This window comes from Anopheles cruzii, chromosome 2, assembly GCF_943734635.1.
Source record: "Anopheles cruzii chromosome 2, idAnoCruzAS_RS32_06, whole genome shotgun sequence".
In the NCBI taxonomy this organism is placed as follows: Eukaryota; Metazoa; Arthropoda; class Insecta; order Diptera; family Culicidae; genus Anopheles; species Anopheles cruzii.
In genome coordinates this window covers 3850710-3864537 of record NC_069144.1, presented here as the reverse complement: position 1 = coordinate 3864537, position 13828 = coordinate 3850710, and the positions used below count along the sequence as shown (strand labels likewise).

At 54.1% G+C, this 13828-nt stretch overlaps 1 protein-coding gene across 1 annotated transcript; it reads right to left on the bottom strand.

Moving 5' to 3' along the window:
• Window positions 1-1626: 1626 nt before the first annotated feature.
• LOC128275031 (uncharacterized) lies at window positions 1627-13422 on the bottom strand. Its single transcript, XM_053013407.1, has 8 exons — window positions 9934-13422; window positions 7842-9891; window positions 7215-7526; window positions 5630-6252; window positions 4006-5538; window positions 3005-3439; window positions 2709-2934; window positions 1627-2489 (listed from the first exon to the last, which is right to left on the bottom strand). Exons 1-8 carry the CDS (start codon window positions 13420-13422, stop codon window positions 1627-1629), a joined length of 9531 nt encoding a protein of 3176 aa, XP_052869367.1.
• Window positions 13423-13828: the final 406 nt, after the last annotated feature.

The following is a 13828-nucleotide window of genomic DNA, read 5'->3' as shown; positions in this document are numbered from 1 at the left end:
GGTCTGAAGATTTTTGACGAACGAAATGAGACGATTGAAACATCCTTTGAAACGATTTGACGATTGAAACACGGAAAAGGAAAAACATGTCACAAACGCAGTGTGCCTCGAAAAAATGTCTCACTCACGGTGACCTTAACAAATAACATCATCTGTCTTGCCTTGAACACACTGTTATGAGCCTTCAAAGTTCTTTGTTAACACATATCTTGACGAATGCTCCTTGGTTTCTGTCTCTCGCTCGCCGTTTCTCCTGTGTCACGGGTTTTGCTACGTTTCAACTTCAGTTCGCGGCGTTTGTATTTTCATTTGCCATATTTATTATCCATTTCATTCTTACAGTTCCATTCCATTTCATTCCATATTCCATTGCTTTTTGTCTGTGTGCACTATGTGAGAGAGTTGCTGTTATTGGATTTGCGATGTTTGCGCATAGTTTTATCACACTTACATCTTACAGTGTGTGATTTGCTTGCTTTTACTTCAACGTTTTGATCTGGCTTCCGATGCTTTCTTGCAACGTTCGGCAATCCCAGTACCCCATTCTTAACTTTCATACTTTAAATACTTTAGTCTATTCGCACACTGTGTCTGTAACCATCTTATTTCGTTTACTTGTCTTATATTCGCTCTCTCTCCCACATCTTCCAACCAACGCATTATTTCCCTCACGAATCTCCTTGATTCTGCTCACACACGCACTCTTTCTAACTCCTTCTCTATCTCCTTCTTCCTCTAATGATGAATTATGAAAATTTACAGCTGTTAATGAATAATTTACATTTGGAAACACAATTTTCCTACTATTTTACACGGCGAAAAACGACTAACCAGATGAGAACGCAAAAGCGGAGGGAGCGGTCCCTATCGAAATCGATTGACGATCATCAATCTCCAACAATATATCAATACGTTCTGCTGCGGGCTGCGCGCATCGTAACAAACAATAAATAGTCGACAATTACACAAGCACTAATTCGGGTTCGGGATTCAATAGACGACTTTGGGAACTCAAAACAGGGGAAATCGCTTCTGGGAATGTTGATTATTAGGACTGCTGCTGATGGAAGAGCGCGAGCGTCTCTCTTACCCATCAACGCTACATATCTTGTCTTACCACCCCGCCCGTACACTCCCGTCCCGTCGCGTAAGTTAAAAAAGCGCCACAACAACTCGCAAGTGGCGCACGATTGCGAGCTTGTGTGCTGCGGAACACTTCAACAGTGGAACGAGGGAAGGAAAATGGCGAGAAGTAAAATAGCACCACCATTCTCGACCCGCTCCCTTTGTCCTGTACTAAATATGTAAACTCATACCGCCTCATTGAATCCACTCCCGATTGCGCTCTACCTTCGATACCGAACACCCGCGGTCCGGTACACACTTTGGAGTTTTCTATTTCGCGCCTACCTTGATCGTCGGAAGCGACAAATACTTCAGTAAGAAATAAAGCGTCCAATGTCACAAACAAAGAAAGGTCGAAGCCTTCGAAAGATGAAAAATAAAAAAAAAGTACAATAAATAAACAACAAGGAACTTCCACACGGAGCGCGTGGAGTGTGCGCGACAGGAAGCGATTCTCCTTCGCGCTCGAAATAAGTCCAAAAGTGTACACATTTTTCGATTCTATCGTATCACGCACGATACGCACAGCTTCGATCCGGTGATGCAGTCGTCGCGACAGAAGGCACCACACTGCTGACAGGCTACCATCGAGGAATTCAGCGAGCAGGAACAGTCGATTCCGGTGTTGCCAACATTACCACCGCAGTCCCCGGAGGTACACGGAGCCGCGGCTCGCACCGTCTCACAAGCTTTGCGGTCTTCACCACTTCCGCCGCCTGGTTCGCTTTCGTGACAAACCTGCGCAGTGCCTCCTAGATCGTTTTCCATTATAATCAGTTGCTGCTGGGGCTGCGACTGCTGCTGCTGCTGGGGCTGCAGCTGCTGGTAATGAAGAGTGGTTCCACCAGCGGCATTAAGACTGCCGACCACGATGTTGATTCCACCGAGATTGATGCTGTGGCCACTGTGGGTACCGTCGCTACCGCTGTTTAGCTGGTGGTTCAGGGAATGTTGTTGCAAGAAAGCGGGCACTAACGCCGTTTGACCCGATTGAAGTTGTCGCTGCGGTGAAATGATGGTGGTGGTGGTCGAAGGGGAGACCAGATTGACCAAGTTCGTTTGGGGCAGAAGCCCACTGCTGTTGCCTACAGAAGATGCACCACCGTTCGATACAACCACGGTCGGGTTGCTCGTTGCTCCCCGGGAACGATCTAACAGTGTGGCATGATTGTACTGATAGGACGCGGCCGTTCCACCAATGATAACGACATTGCCCCGCGTAACATTTGCACCACCCGCCGTACCACCACCAGTGATCAGTGCATTCGGTGAACCATTGGCTACGTTGCCGCCAATCCCTCCACTGGGGGCCATCGGTTCAAGGGAAGCGGCGGTAGGCAGCGGATCCTGACCGTAGGCAATCACTGTGCGGGATTAAAGGAACACCGGTCCAGATATGGTAGCATCAACGGGAAACACGGTACACGACGTGGCCGGAGAGCGTCCCTGGCGTTGCGTCCCTCTGTTCTGCCTCGATCACGCACCACCACATACATACTCACACGCGCGCCATGCACACATACACCACCAGCCCCCGGCGCTCACCGCTCACCGTAGTACACCCCCCGGCGGGTAATACTCACCGTGGGTGGACGACGGTATTCGGCGGGTGATGGTCGCCTGCATGCTGGGCGCTAGCTGTTGGCCCTGCTGTTGCTGATGCAACTGCTGTTGTTGTTGTTGCTGTATATGGTGTTGAACCACTTGCTGTTGGGTCAACTGTTGTTGCTGCTGGTGTGTGGTGATTTGTTGCTGAATTTGCTGCTGCTGCTGCGTTTGCGGTGGTGCAGGCACGTGATGAATGTGTATCTACGTACGGTTGAGGACAGGACTTTGTTAACCACCCGAGAGTCAATCAATGTACGTCTTCCTCACTCACCTGATTGTGTGTGGGTGGTGCGCTGGCCGCCCGCGGCGTTACGATTTCACCGATGTGTGCCGCTCGCTGCACCAGCACGTACTTTCCGCCGAAGTTGCCAACGCTCGAAGCGGCTGCCCCGGAGACGGCAGCACCCGTAATAGGGTTGCCGCCGTTATTGTTGCTGGCAGTTTGCACGATCGTCGGCGCGGCCGTTACGCTGATAATCTGTGCGTGCTGCTGAAGCTGCTCTCCGAGGGCGTGAATTTGCTGTTGCGGGTGCTGCTGCACCGAGTGCGGTTGTTGAGTGGACTGTGCAATAATACTGATCGGATTCGACTGAACACCGGTCGTCCCGCCGCCCGTGTACACCTGGCGCACGACGATCGACGGTGGGTTACGGTTACCGGTCGTCGCTACAATACGCTTCGGGTTCAGCAACCGTGGTCCAGCGACCTACAATACGCGTAAAACAAACAATTGGATGGTTGGTATTAGGATGGATGAATCGTATTAGGTGTATGACTTAATTCCTGCCGTTTCTATGCGACATTCGTGACCTAACTACAACAACAAAACGTATGACTATCTTAATGAAACTATTGTCCGTCGGCGGCTATTTGTTTCTCCCAGGTAGTTCCTCGATTCCGCGATCCCCTCAGAGACCCATTTTTCAATCGTTTCATAATAAGTGAACAGCTGTGCTGCCAAATCGTTACTCATCAACAACAGTTCTGAAAACTCAAAGTGCACCACACCTTTCATATCCCATCATATGCACAGCATAACCGTTGCAAAGTGAACATTTCGCTTTGGTTGCGATGGACCTGGTTCACCAGGTTGTATTCAGGCTGTTTTACGTTTAGGATTCATGTAAAAACTCCCCTTTTCATCATCTGTGACGATTCGATACAAGAACCCCTTTCTTTTCAGCCGCAGAAGCAGAAATCCGCAAATGTTTTTTTTTGTTACAGTAAGAATTAAGTTTCACCTAATAGTAAAACACCTCAACGATCGCTCACCTTATTCGCTCCGATTCCCAGGGCCGCACCGAACGTAGTGGCGGCGGCAACACTGGTGGTACCTCCCACCGCCGCCGCACCCGTATCCTCTTTGGTATTGCCAATAATACTGCTTGCCGAGACGCCGCTGCTGCTGGTGCTACTGTTGCTGCTGCTGTTGCTGCCGGTACTGCCGATGCTGCTGATGCTGCTGTTCGAGTTGGAGTTCGAGGCCGCCAGAAAGGCTTGCGGCGATTTCAGCTGTGCCCGCAGCTGGTGCCGATTCGGACTGTTCTGTATGACCGCCTGGCAGATCTGGTAGCTACGCTCGAGATTGACCGCACCGGGCGGTAATCGAGAGCTGCTAGTACGGCCACCACCACGCCTGCTCATCCCACCACCGCCGCTCACCGCTGTCACTTGACCAACGATTCCACCGATTCCTCCGGTGGCGGTACTACTAGTCATCGGTGCAACACCGCTCTGCACTTCCGCCGTCGGTCGTTTCCGCTGTGTCGAACCAACAACCACATTCGCTCCGACCACCGTCACCGGTGGTGGCTGTGCCTGCTGTTGTTGTTGCTGCTGCGGCAGGAACTGACCGCTGTTCATGAGAATAGCCGCGTTCTGGCCACGGATCAGCTGGTTGGTGACAAATTTTTGCTGAAAACGTTGCTGCGACTGTGTCGGTGTGATCACTTGAGCCGTTTGTTGAGGCTGGGCCAACTTCGCGGCCGCCTGCGTCTGCGGTTGATGCTGAGCTTGCAGCGCGAACTGTGCCCGCTGCAGGGGAAGTCGCGGTCGCTGCTGCTGTGCCGTCGACATGATGATCTTTTGTAGCTGAATCGGTTTTTGGATCGTAGTTACCGTCGCTTGGTTGGACAATGGTTGCTGCTGCTGCTGCGGCTGTGGCTGTGTCTGATGTATCGGTTGGTCTTGCGCATGGATAAACTGCTGACCTGTCGCCTGCTGCACGGCCAGCGGAAGCTTCGTGCCGGTGACGGCGTTTACCACGCTGGTCATCGGTCGCGAGGTGATAATGAACTTTGGTTGATGCTGTTGCTGTGTGATCAGGGTAGGCTGTGTTTGCTGAGGTTGCGTCGCTTGCTGCAGCAACGCGTGGTGATGGTTCGTCGTCGGGTCCATCTCGAAGCGAATCTGCTGCCCAGTGGCCGTCTGAACGTGCTGAATGAGCTGCGGTTGCGGTTGCGGTTGCTGCTGCTGCTGCTGCTGAGGCTGTTGAACCACCTGTTGTGCAACCGCCGACCCGTAGTTACCGGCCACACTTTCGATCACGCGTGTCAAATTATCCTGATTTTGGTTGGGAGCTCCCCCGAGTGCTATCAGCGGTGCGGCGGACGACGTCACAACGTTCACCTTGGGAATCTGAGCCTGAAATGTCTGCTGCTGCTGCGCCGAGTGTTGCTGCAATTGACCACCATCGTCACTCTCCAGCTTGATGCGCGTCACTATCTGTTGGTTGCCTTGCCGGATGGTCGTATAGCTTACGCCGGGCTCAGTCTTTATCAAATTGTTACGGATGCCGTCTTTAATCTGTGTGTGTGAAAGGGGAAAACATTAACAGATCCGTACTTCAGCGAACATCGGATGGATGATTAAGTAAAAAAACGATTCTCAGACTCGCCTCTGACGTTAGCTGGATCGTGCCGCCACCGCTCAGCGCTACCGGATGGGACGTGACTACGCCTCCCAGCATCGCTTGAGCGGTATGATGAGGTTGTTGTGTCGGCTGCTGCTGCTGTTGCTGCTGGGGCTGGGTGTGGATCTGAAAAATGTTCATTCCTTGCGGATGAGACTGTTGCTGCACCGCTGCCAGGGTTTGCACTGTCGTCGGTTGCTGTTGCGGATGGTGCGCTAAAAAACTGATCCCTGTGGTCGTGTTTTGGTGGAGCTGTGCCGGTTGCTGTTGTTGCTGATGATTGGTTGCAATTTGCTGTACAATCGTTGCCGTGGCAACCGGAATAGTCGTCGGTGATGGTTGCATCGTGTGTTGGTGCTGTTGCGTTGCTGCGGCGTTCGTTAAATGCGGGTGAAGGTTGGTTTGCGTTAGGTGAAGCTGCTGTTGATGCTGATGTTGCACTTGCTGGGTAGCTCCGGCCAGGAGCGTCGGAGAGGAAGCCATGGCGGGGGTCACCGTCGCACCGAGCGGGGATAGGATAATACTGTTACTGCCGTCGACCAGCTGATGGTGATCGACCACGAGCATCTTCGTCGTATCCATCATCTTCATCTTGAACTGTGGCCAATCTGTGAAATGGAGGCGCACAACAATTTCTTAGTCATTGAAGGTAGGATTGAAAGTTCCTTATAATTAACATCGATGATGGTGGCGGCAGTGTCGCCGTTTGATTAATTTATTTGCAAATTGCAACGCAGATTTTCAGTTATAAATAACAAAAATTGATTTCAGAAAACCCGCTTCCCAGCAAAAAGCATATCCATGCTAGTTTTGACAAAAAGCAAAAATAAAAGAAACAAAAAGGTGAAACACAACAACAAAGCGTCAAGAACATCCTATAACGAGGTAACGCAACGCATAAGTCTTAAAGCATGTATTTGGTAAAGAAAATAGAGATGCTAAATTGGCAACCAAATTCTCGGCGGCAATCCACACAGTTTTTCTAATCGCTTCCTAGAGAAATCGGCATCCACAAGACACAGACATACAGCAAAAGACCCTAGAGAACGAAAGTACGCAGGCAGGCACAACGGAACAACGGGGTAGAAACGGATGCAGAGAAACGGTCATTTCCAGCAGAGCACAGCCCCACACAACTTACCACCACAGGCGAGCGCATCTTCGGCGACTGCGTCCACCACCCCGTCGGGTTCGGAAAAGGAAGACGACGGGTCGGTAAACATGAGATTCCCTCCCGTTTCGAGCGAACCAATGCAACCCGATTCGGACACGATTCGCAGTGGCAGCGACTCGACGGAGTGGCGCACGGTGCCACCACCACCATCGTTTCGGCATTCAATCGATTGCTTCAGCACGGCTTTCGCCTTCCGGTGCTGCTGCTGCTGCTGCTGGTGGTGATGATGCGGCTGCTGCTGCATCGCATGTGTCCCATTGATCGATCTTGCCGTTTCGATAAGCCCCATTTGCTGATCTTCGACCACCAAAATGGTAGTCCGCCTTGTTGCTGCTGCTGTCGTTGGCGGGATGCGCAGGTTAAAAGATCCTTCCCCATCCACCAGAACGCCCTTGCGATGGTCCGACTCGGACACTACATCCGCTTCATTGATCACATGACTACCAACGGCAACGGAATCCAGCAGGGCTGCTTGGCCACCGTAGGATCGTCGTTCTCCGCGGAATGGATGTCCTGCAATGATCCGGCCACCGTTGACCGAGTTCTGCTCGCCATTCGCCACCATACACCCCGCCGCATCGTCGCCGCCAACCGTTTCCTCACCACCGACAACCGTTTCAATCGGCGGCTCCCGTTCTCCCGCCGGTCCAGAATGTACGATCGGTTCCAACATTATCGCCATATCTTGGTCGTGATTGTGTTCGACAACTGTATGCGTGATGTCGTGTAGTGATTGATCGTTGCGATCGTGGAGTGCAAGAAAGGGTGCAATTAGCGTGGATGGTTCACAAGATTGATGGAACGAACAACAACAAACGGTATTCCGATAGAGAGAGAGAGAAAGAGAAAGTTACAATATGCAGACGATTGTGTCTCGAATGACTTCTGCTGACATCGCGCTGACCCTCATACGGGATTTTCTAATGACGATCATCAACAACTGATTCAAACACCCCTCCAGGAAGGATCATCACAAAGTACCGCCGAAGACGATCGGCAAGCAACATCACCTCTAGTACTTACTTTCTGTGCTGATCATCTCCCCGCCGGTCGTCTCCAGGACGGTGTAGCCACCGCCGGCACTGCTACTACCACCGTCCACGTCGTCGATGTACTTTTCCATCAGCTGATGCTGTTGATAGTGCTGCGGCATCAGCGGCGTCCCGGTCGTGCCGTGCCCGTCTTCCGATTCCAGCGATTCGTCCGGTTCGTCCTCATCGTCTTCCACCTCGTCCTCCTCATCCTCGTTCGGCTCTTCGTGTTGCATGTGATTTTCCTCCGGACCCGCGTGTTGTTGGTCCATTTCACCACACTCACCGTTAACCACCAGACCATCGGTTAACACGTCCCCGACACAGTTGGGCGCATCGGACATTCTGGCATCGCGCAGCAGTATGTGTGCCGATGATCCTCCAGAGGTCGCTCCCTGTATCACCGGGGATACTGCCGAATGTAGTTGCTGCTCGTGGTGCAGAATTCCTTGACCGTGGCTCAGCTGTTGATACTGTCGCTGCAGTTGCTGCATCTGCTGGTGATCGAGCATAAAGCTTGTCCCACCGCATCCGTCCTCCTCAACAACCGCACCGCCAGCGCTTCCATCACTCGGATGTTGATGATGGTGGACGCCGTTGTAATCGTTCAACGATTTGGCATCTTCCAACTGATCCACACCATACTGTTGCTGCTGATCGAGGGTATGAAGCCCCCCTTCGACAGTGTGTCCGCTGTGCGTTGTCAGCAGCATGTGATCTTCGGCATCGCGCTGGATCGGGTGGTGCTGCACATCAGCACCCCCAACGTCATCGACTTCCTCTTCCGGATCTTCATCCGCGGCGGAAGCATTATCACAGTAGTTACTCCCTCCGTCCACGCTATTCGAGGACGGTTCCTCTTCCTCCTCCTCTTCCTCTTCCTGCTCCTTATCGTCCTCATCTAGCCCACCTTCATCAGCACTACCCGTCGTCGTCGTCGATGGGACCATCAACATCATTGACCCGTCCTGGCCGGAGCACAGTTTGATCGGTGCAATGGTCCGCGATTGTTGCTGCTGATGTTGCTGATGAAGGTGCACGTGATCGTGGTGGAATGCGGTTAGGTTCATGTTGACCACCGGGTGGTTGTTGAGATGAGTATGGCGGTGGTGCGCTCGATGTCGGCTGGGAGGGTTATGATGATTGATCACCCCATTGTAGATCCCATCACTACCCGGGTGGTGATGGTGGTGGTGGTGGTGTATCACATGACGAACTGTGCTTCCGTCCTGGCCGAACACTCCTTCGGCGGAACACTCCTCTTCCTCCACGCCTTCCTCCATCTCGTTCTCTTCCTCTTCTTCCTCCTCCTCGTCCGCAGTGTTTGTAGCCGTCGTCGTGTGTACTCCACCGTCGTCATCATCGTCATCGTCATCGTCTTCGTCCTCGTCGTCCTCATCTTCCTCTTCCGGCAGCACCTCATCATCCTGCTGTTCATCAGCTTCCTGCACATCCTCGGTATCATTGTCCTTCACCGTAGCACCTTCATCGCCGTCATCATCAGCAGCGGCGCGCGGTTGATGGTGTACGATCACCAGATCGTTGCCAACCTCACTACCGCCTTGTAGTACGTTCTCGAACGTACTTATGGGGTGCTGTGGGTTGCCACCAGTGTTGCCTCCCGTGCCAGCGCCAGCTTCGAGATGATTGTCACTCGCGGCCATCATTGCAGTGGTCGATACGCTACTGCTGTTGCTGCTATCATTTGAAATCGACAGTAACTGCTGTTGCTGTTGCTGCTGCTGCTGCTGCTGTGGTAAAGCTGTAACCGTTAGTGAAGCTGGTAGCGATCGGAGACCCAGGGCGGCGGCCGCTGCTGCATTCGAGGTAGTGGAAGTCGATGAGCGCGATGCCGACGGCACACAAACGATGCTGAACATCTGGCCCGAGTTGTGATCGTAGATCATCTGCGTATCGCTGCCACCGACAATCGAAGCCGGTGGTAACACCACCGCCTGCCGACCGTTGTTGGCACTGGCCATCTTTCCACTGCCGGCGCCGCCCATGGCCATCGCAAACATGCGCGGTTGCTGCTGCTGTTGCTGCTGCTGCGACTGTGGTGGTTGTTGTTGCTGGTGATTAACATCTTCGTACTTCACGATCAGCGAACCAGCCGTGGCCGGTAAAACTCGCCCCCGAGGGGTGGCCACCCTTTCCTCTCCGCGCTTGCCACACCACTGTTGCTGCTGCTGATCGTCGCCACTACCCGTACCACAATCGACGACATCGCCACAGTCGATCGCTTCCTCGAGTATGATGTCGGACGAGGGCACGAGCGTCGTCGAGGACGAGGATCGCTCATCCTGCGAGTCGCTCCCCCCGTTGAGTATCGTCTCGTCGTCGACGAGCGTCGCCGAATGATCGCCGGCATCATCGTCCAGGATGATCGTTGCTGCGCCAAGCACTGCGTTACTTCTATTGCTATTGGTTCTACTACCACCGCCGACGGCGGTGTCCTGCTCCTGTCGACGCACCCGCCTTCGTGACGACTGCATCGCCGCCATACTCTTTACGCCGTGCTGCTGCCTTGCTACTGCTTCCCCGAGGGCTGCCGCACGTCGTCGCCTGTCGGCCAATAGCGCAGACCCACTGGTCGTGCGAATCGTCAAAGTATCACATTCCGCGGCGACGGCGGCCGTGGTGTTGTTGGTGGTTAATTTGCTCTCGCTGCTGCTAATGGTGCTACTACTGCTAAGATTTATTCTACTACTATTGCTATTGCCGCCATTATTGGTACTGCTGTCGCTGTTGCTGTTGCTGTTGCTGCTACTATCGGTGGAGGAAACGGACGTGGAAAGTACGGCGTTGTTGGTGGTGATAAGGCGATTATTGATGCTACTGCTACTGCTTCTATACACGATGCTGCTACTGCTGCCACCCGTGCCCGGAACCGTGGTGGTCACTATCGTCAGCAACCGCCGCGGACTGCCCGTAGTAGCGTCTTCGGTTCTTCGCTTCGATATCTTACAGTTACTGCCCAGCGTGTCCGGGGTCACCGAACGGTGGTTACTGTGTGTGCGTTTCAAGCTACTAACAGCGCCCGCCATGGGAAAACTATTCGGGCCCGTTTCAACCATCTTCACGACGATCGGCGACGGCCGGGAAGGGACGGCAGCCGGACTTGGGGCACCCAGTGTCGTCGTTATCGACAGGGCAGCGTTACTCAGCGGATGATGCTGCACCAGTTGATGGTGGTGGTGATGTGGATGATGCTGCTGCTGCTGGTGCTGGTGCCCTGTCCCTGCCAGAGCGGACCTCGTGACGGCGCCTACCGTACGAAGCCGCTTCGGAGACATCGGTTGCGACCCGCTAGCACTCCTAATACTTGCAATCATTCCTCCGGCGGGAAAATGACCGGAACCGGAGCTACCGGTGATGGTGTGGCCGCCCATGACTGTGGTCGGTAGCAGTCGTTTCGAACTCGCCGCCGCCGCCGGCACAGTTCGCGCCGAAATGGTAGCTACGATCGGGTTCAGTGTGACGCTCTGGTCGCGGACCGGATGGCCAAATGGTTTGTGTCCACCGAGAGCATTCGCCGTCGTACTCGTAGCGATCGCAGTCGTCGGTCGCAGCTTAATCGTTGTTTTGAGCGCTGGTCTAGCAATGCTGGTGGCGGAGTAGCTACTGGTGCTACTGGCCGCAACGATGCTGATGGGTACAACTGACACACTACCTCCAAGTGAGGCAGTTCCTGCTGCCCGTTGGAACGCGCTGGTCACTCCACTATTAGCGACCGATATCGTTGTCCTGGGGGGAAGTACAAACGCACCGCTAGACGAAGCGGCCACAATGCTCGGTTTGGGAGGTGGTTTCGTCACAACCGTTGTCGTCGTGCTGCTGACTACGGATGGCTTCGTGAGAGTTCGAGCCGGTACGACGGTACTCTCCGTTCCGATGACACGTCCTCCGGCAGTTAAGGCAGTACTAGAGACGGGTTGCTTCTGCAATGGCTGCACCATTCTCGGTACAGCAGCCACTGACGACGGTGCAGGAGGAGAGGCCACCATCACCGTACCGACCACGGACATCGGTAACACGGGGGATAGGGATCCGGAGGATGCCTTGGTTACCGATGCGGATGGTAGTAGTGCCGGCGGTGGTACCGGTGACGGAGGTGCCGGATTGGCCATCGTACCGGCCGCCCCAATGAATGCTCCGCCGGCATACTTTCGATCGCCCCACATCGGCTCAAAGTGCTTCAGCTTCCACGGGTCCACCTTGCTCCGTTCGCGATCCGCTTCCGCCCGGAGCTTGAGCTGCGCCTCGGGCGTAAACTCACCCTCCGACAACCGGTCGCGCCATTCCTGCGAGGCACGCGCAAAGAACTCGTTGTTCAAGCTGGACGGATTTAACCGAATTCCGTTCCGCTCGCACTCGGACGCATCCAGTGCGGAGGGCCGATCCACAGGTGGCAGTAGCTGCACCAGCTTGTACTGATACAGCGGCGGCAGCAGTTGGAACGTTTCCCGGTTCAGCAGGGCCCGCAGATTGCAGTGCACCAGGATCGAATCGGGCGTCTCCAGATCCACGCAACCTTCGCGCGTTTGCTCGAGCTGCGCCGCCGTCGACAGCTTCTTGTTCGTCCGCCGGCGCGGTTTTATGCTGAAGCCCGGAATCGAAGCCAGCACTTCGCGCATCGTCACCGCACCCTCCGCACCCTGACGGTGGCGCTTGTCCAACGCATCCGACGATCCGGCGGCCGACCCACGACGCTGCCGAAGGCCTTGCTGTCGTGTTCCGCCGGTGCCGCCGCTGCTGTTTGCTATCCTAGGAACGTTTCGCCGAAGATGATGGTTGTGCTTCGGAGTGCTGACAGCAGCAGTGACCGTAACGGGGGCGGCGGCGGCCGCCACTGACCCCGCAGCAGTTCGTGGTTGTAGTTGCTGCTGCTGAGAGGCCCCAAAACTGGGAGTACTGCACGGCAGCGAAGGGAGCCTCTCGAGCGAATCACTGATAGTAATGGTTAGCGGATCGTCTTCCTTTCCCGCGGGAAGCGACGAATCGCAGTCATCCGATAGCAGCACGCAGCTCGTCTCCGAGGTGCACGATAGTAGCTGCTCCGGATAACTGATATCGTCCGCCGTGCTCTGATCACTAATTTCAATCACCGTTCCGGTCACCGGTTCCGGATGCATCGATCTTCCCGCTCGCGCCGTCCGGTGGTCCTCCTCGATGATGCCACCGAAACTCTTGTTGTTATTAACCATACTAATATTGCTGTGGATACTTCGTCGTACGATTGATTCACAACCGACCACCATCGAGGGCGGTGTAACCATGGACAGGGCCAGGGCGGAAGTGCAGGATGCGGGATCATCATCGGACGGCGTCGACGATGACGTCGCTGCCATCTCCGCCACAGAGGTGCTGGTTTCCGCCGCCGTACTGCTGCTGATGCTGGTGGTGGTGGTGGAGGACGTCGTGCCACTGGCGCTATTTCCATTGTTGCTCCCACTGTGGTGGTGGTGTGCGGCGGCTTTGGCTACGACGACCGTTGGCGATGGCTGCGATTGTTTCGTCGTCATACGGTTTGTCTGCACCGGTGGGGCCGCCGGAGACACGTCGCATTCCATTTTCCAACGAAATTTTCTGCAAAACAAACACAATTTTGCATGAGAAAAAGGGAAAATTTTCTTCTTTTTTTATGACTTTTCTACGAAAAACTACGCGCATGTTACTCAGAAAAGGATTGCTGCGATTGGGGCGCTACTCCTTTTCGATCCGGAAATGTGTAGCACTACCAAAGCGTGAAGACCGGGGGTTTCACAGCATATTGCACATATAAAGTCAACGCCACGTCCTAGTTTGGCCTCTCGCACCTCGAATTGGGGCCCGATTTGAGAAAAACGGAGACCTCGCCGACACATCAATCCTTTGGGCACTAGAGGTTTTCCGAGTATTTTCCACTAAAATAGCATGTCGCTCTTTCCTTTATGGCCGTGTGTCTATGTGTGTGCGGCGCGGCTATCGCAGCGATTT

Bases quoted from the DNA above. Each gene is read 5' to 3' on its own strand.
- LOC128275031 (XM_053013407.1), bottom strand. From the start codon at position 13,422: ATGGAATGCGACGTGTCTCCGGCGGCCCCACCGGTGCAGACAAACCGT. The intron at 6,253-7,214 runs GCAAGGGCGTTC...TCCATTTCACAG, and splicing joins AGTGTCCGAGTCGGACCATC to ATTGGCCACAGTTCAAGATG. The intron at 3,440-4,005 runs GTGAGCGATCGT...CGCGTATTGTAG, and splicing joins TGGGAATCGGAGCGAATAAG to GTCGCTGGACCACGGTTGCT.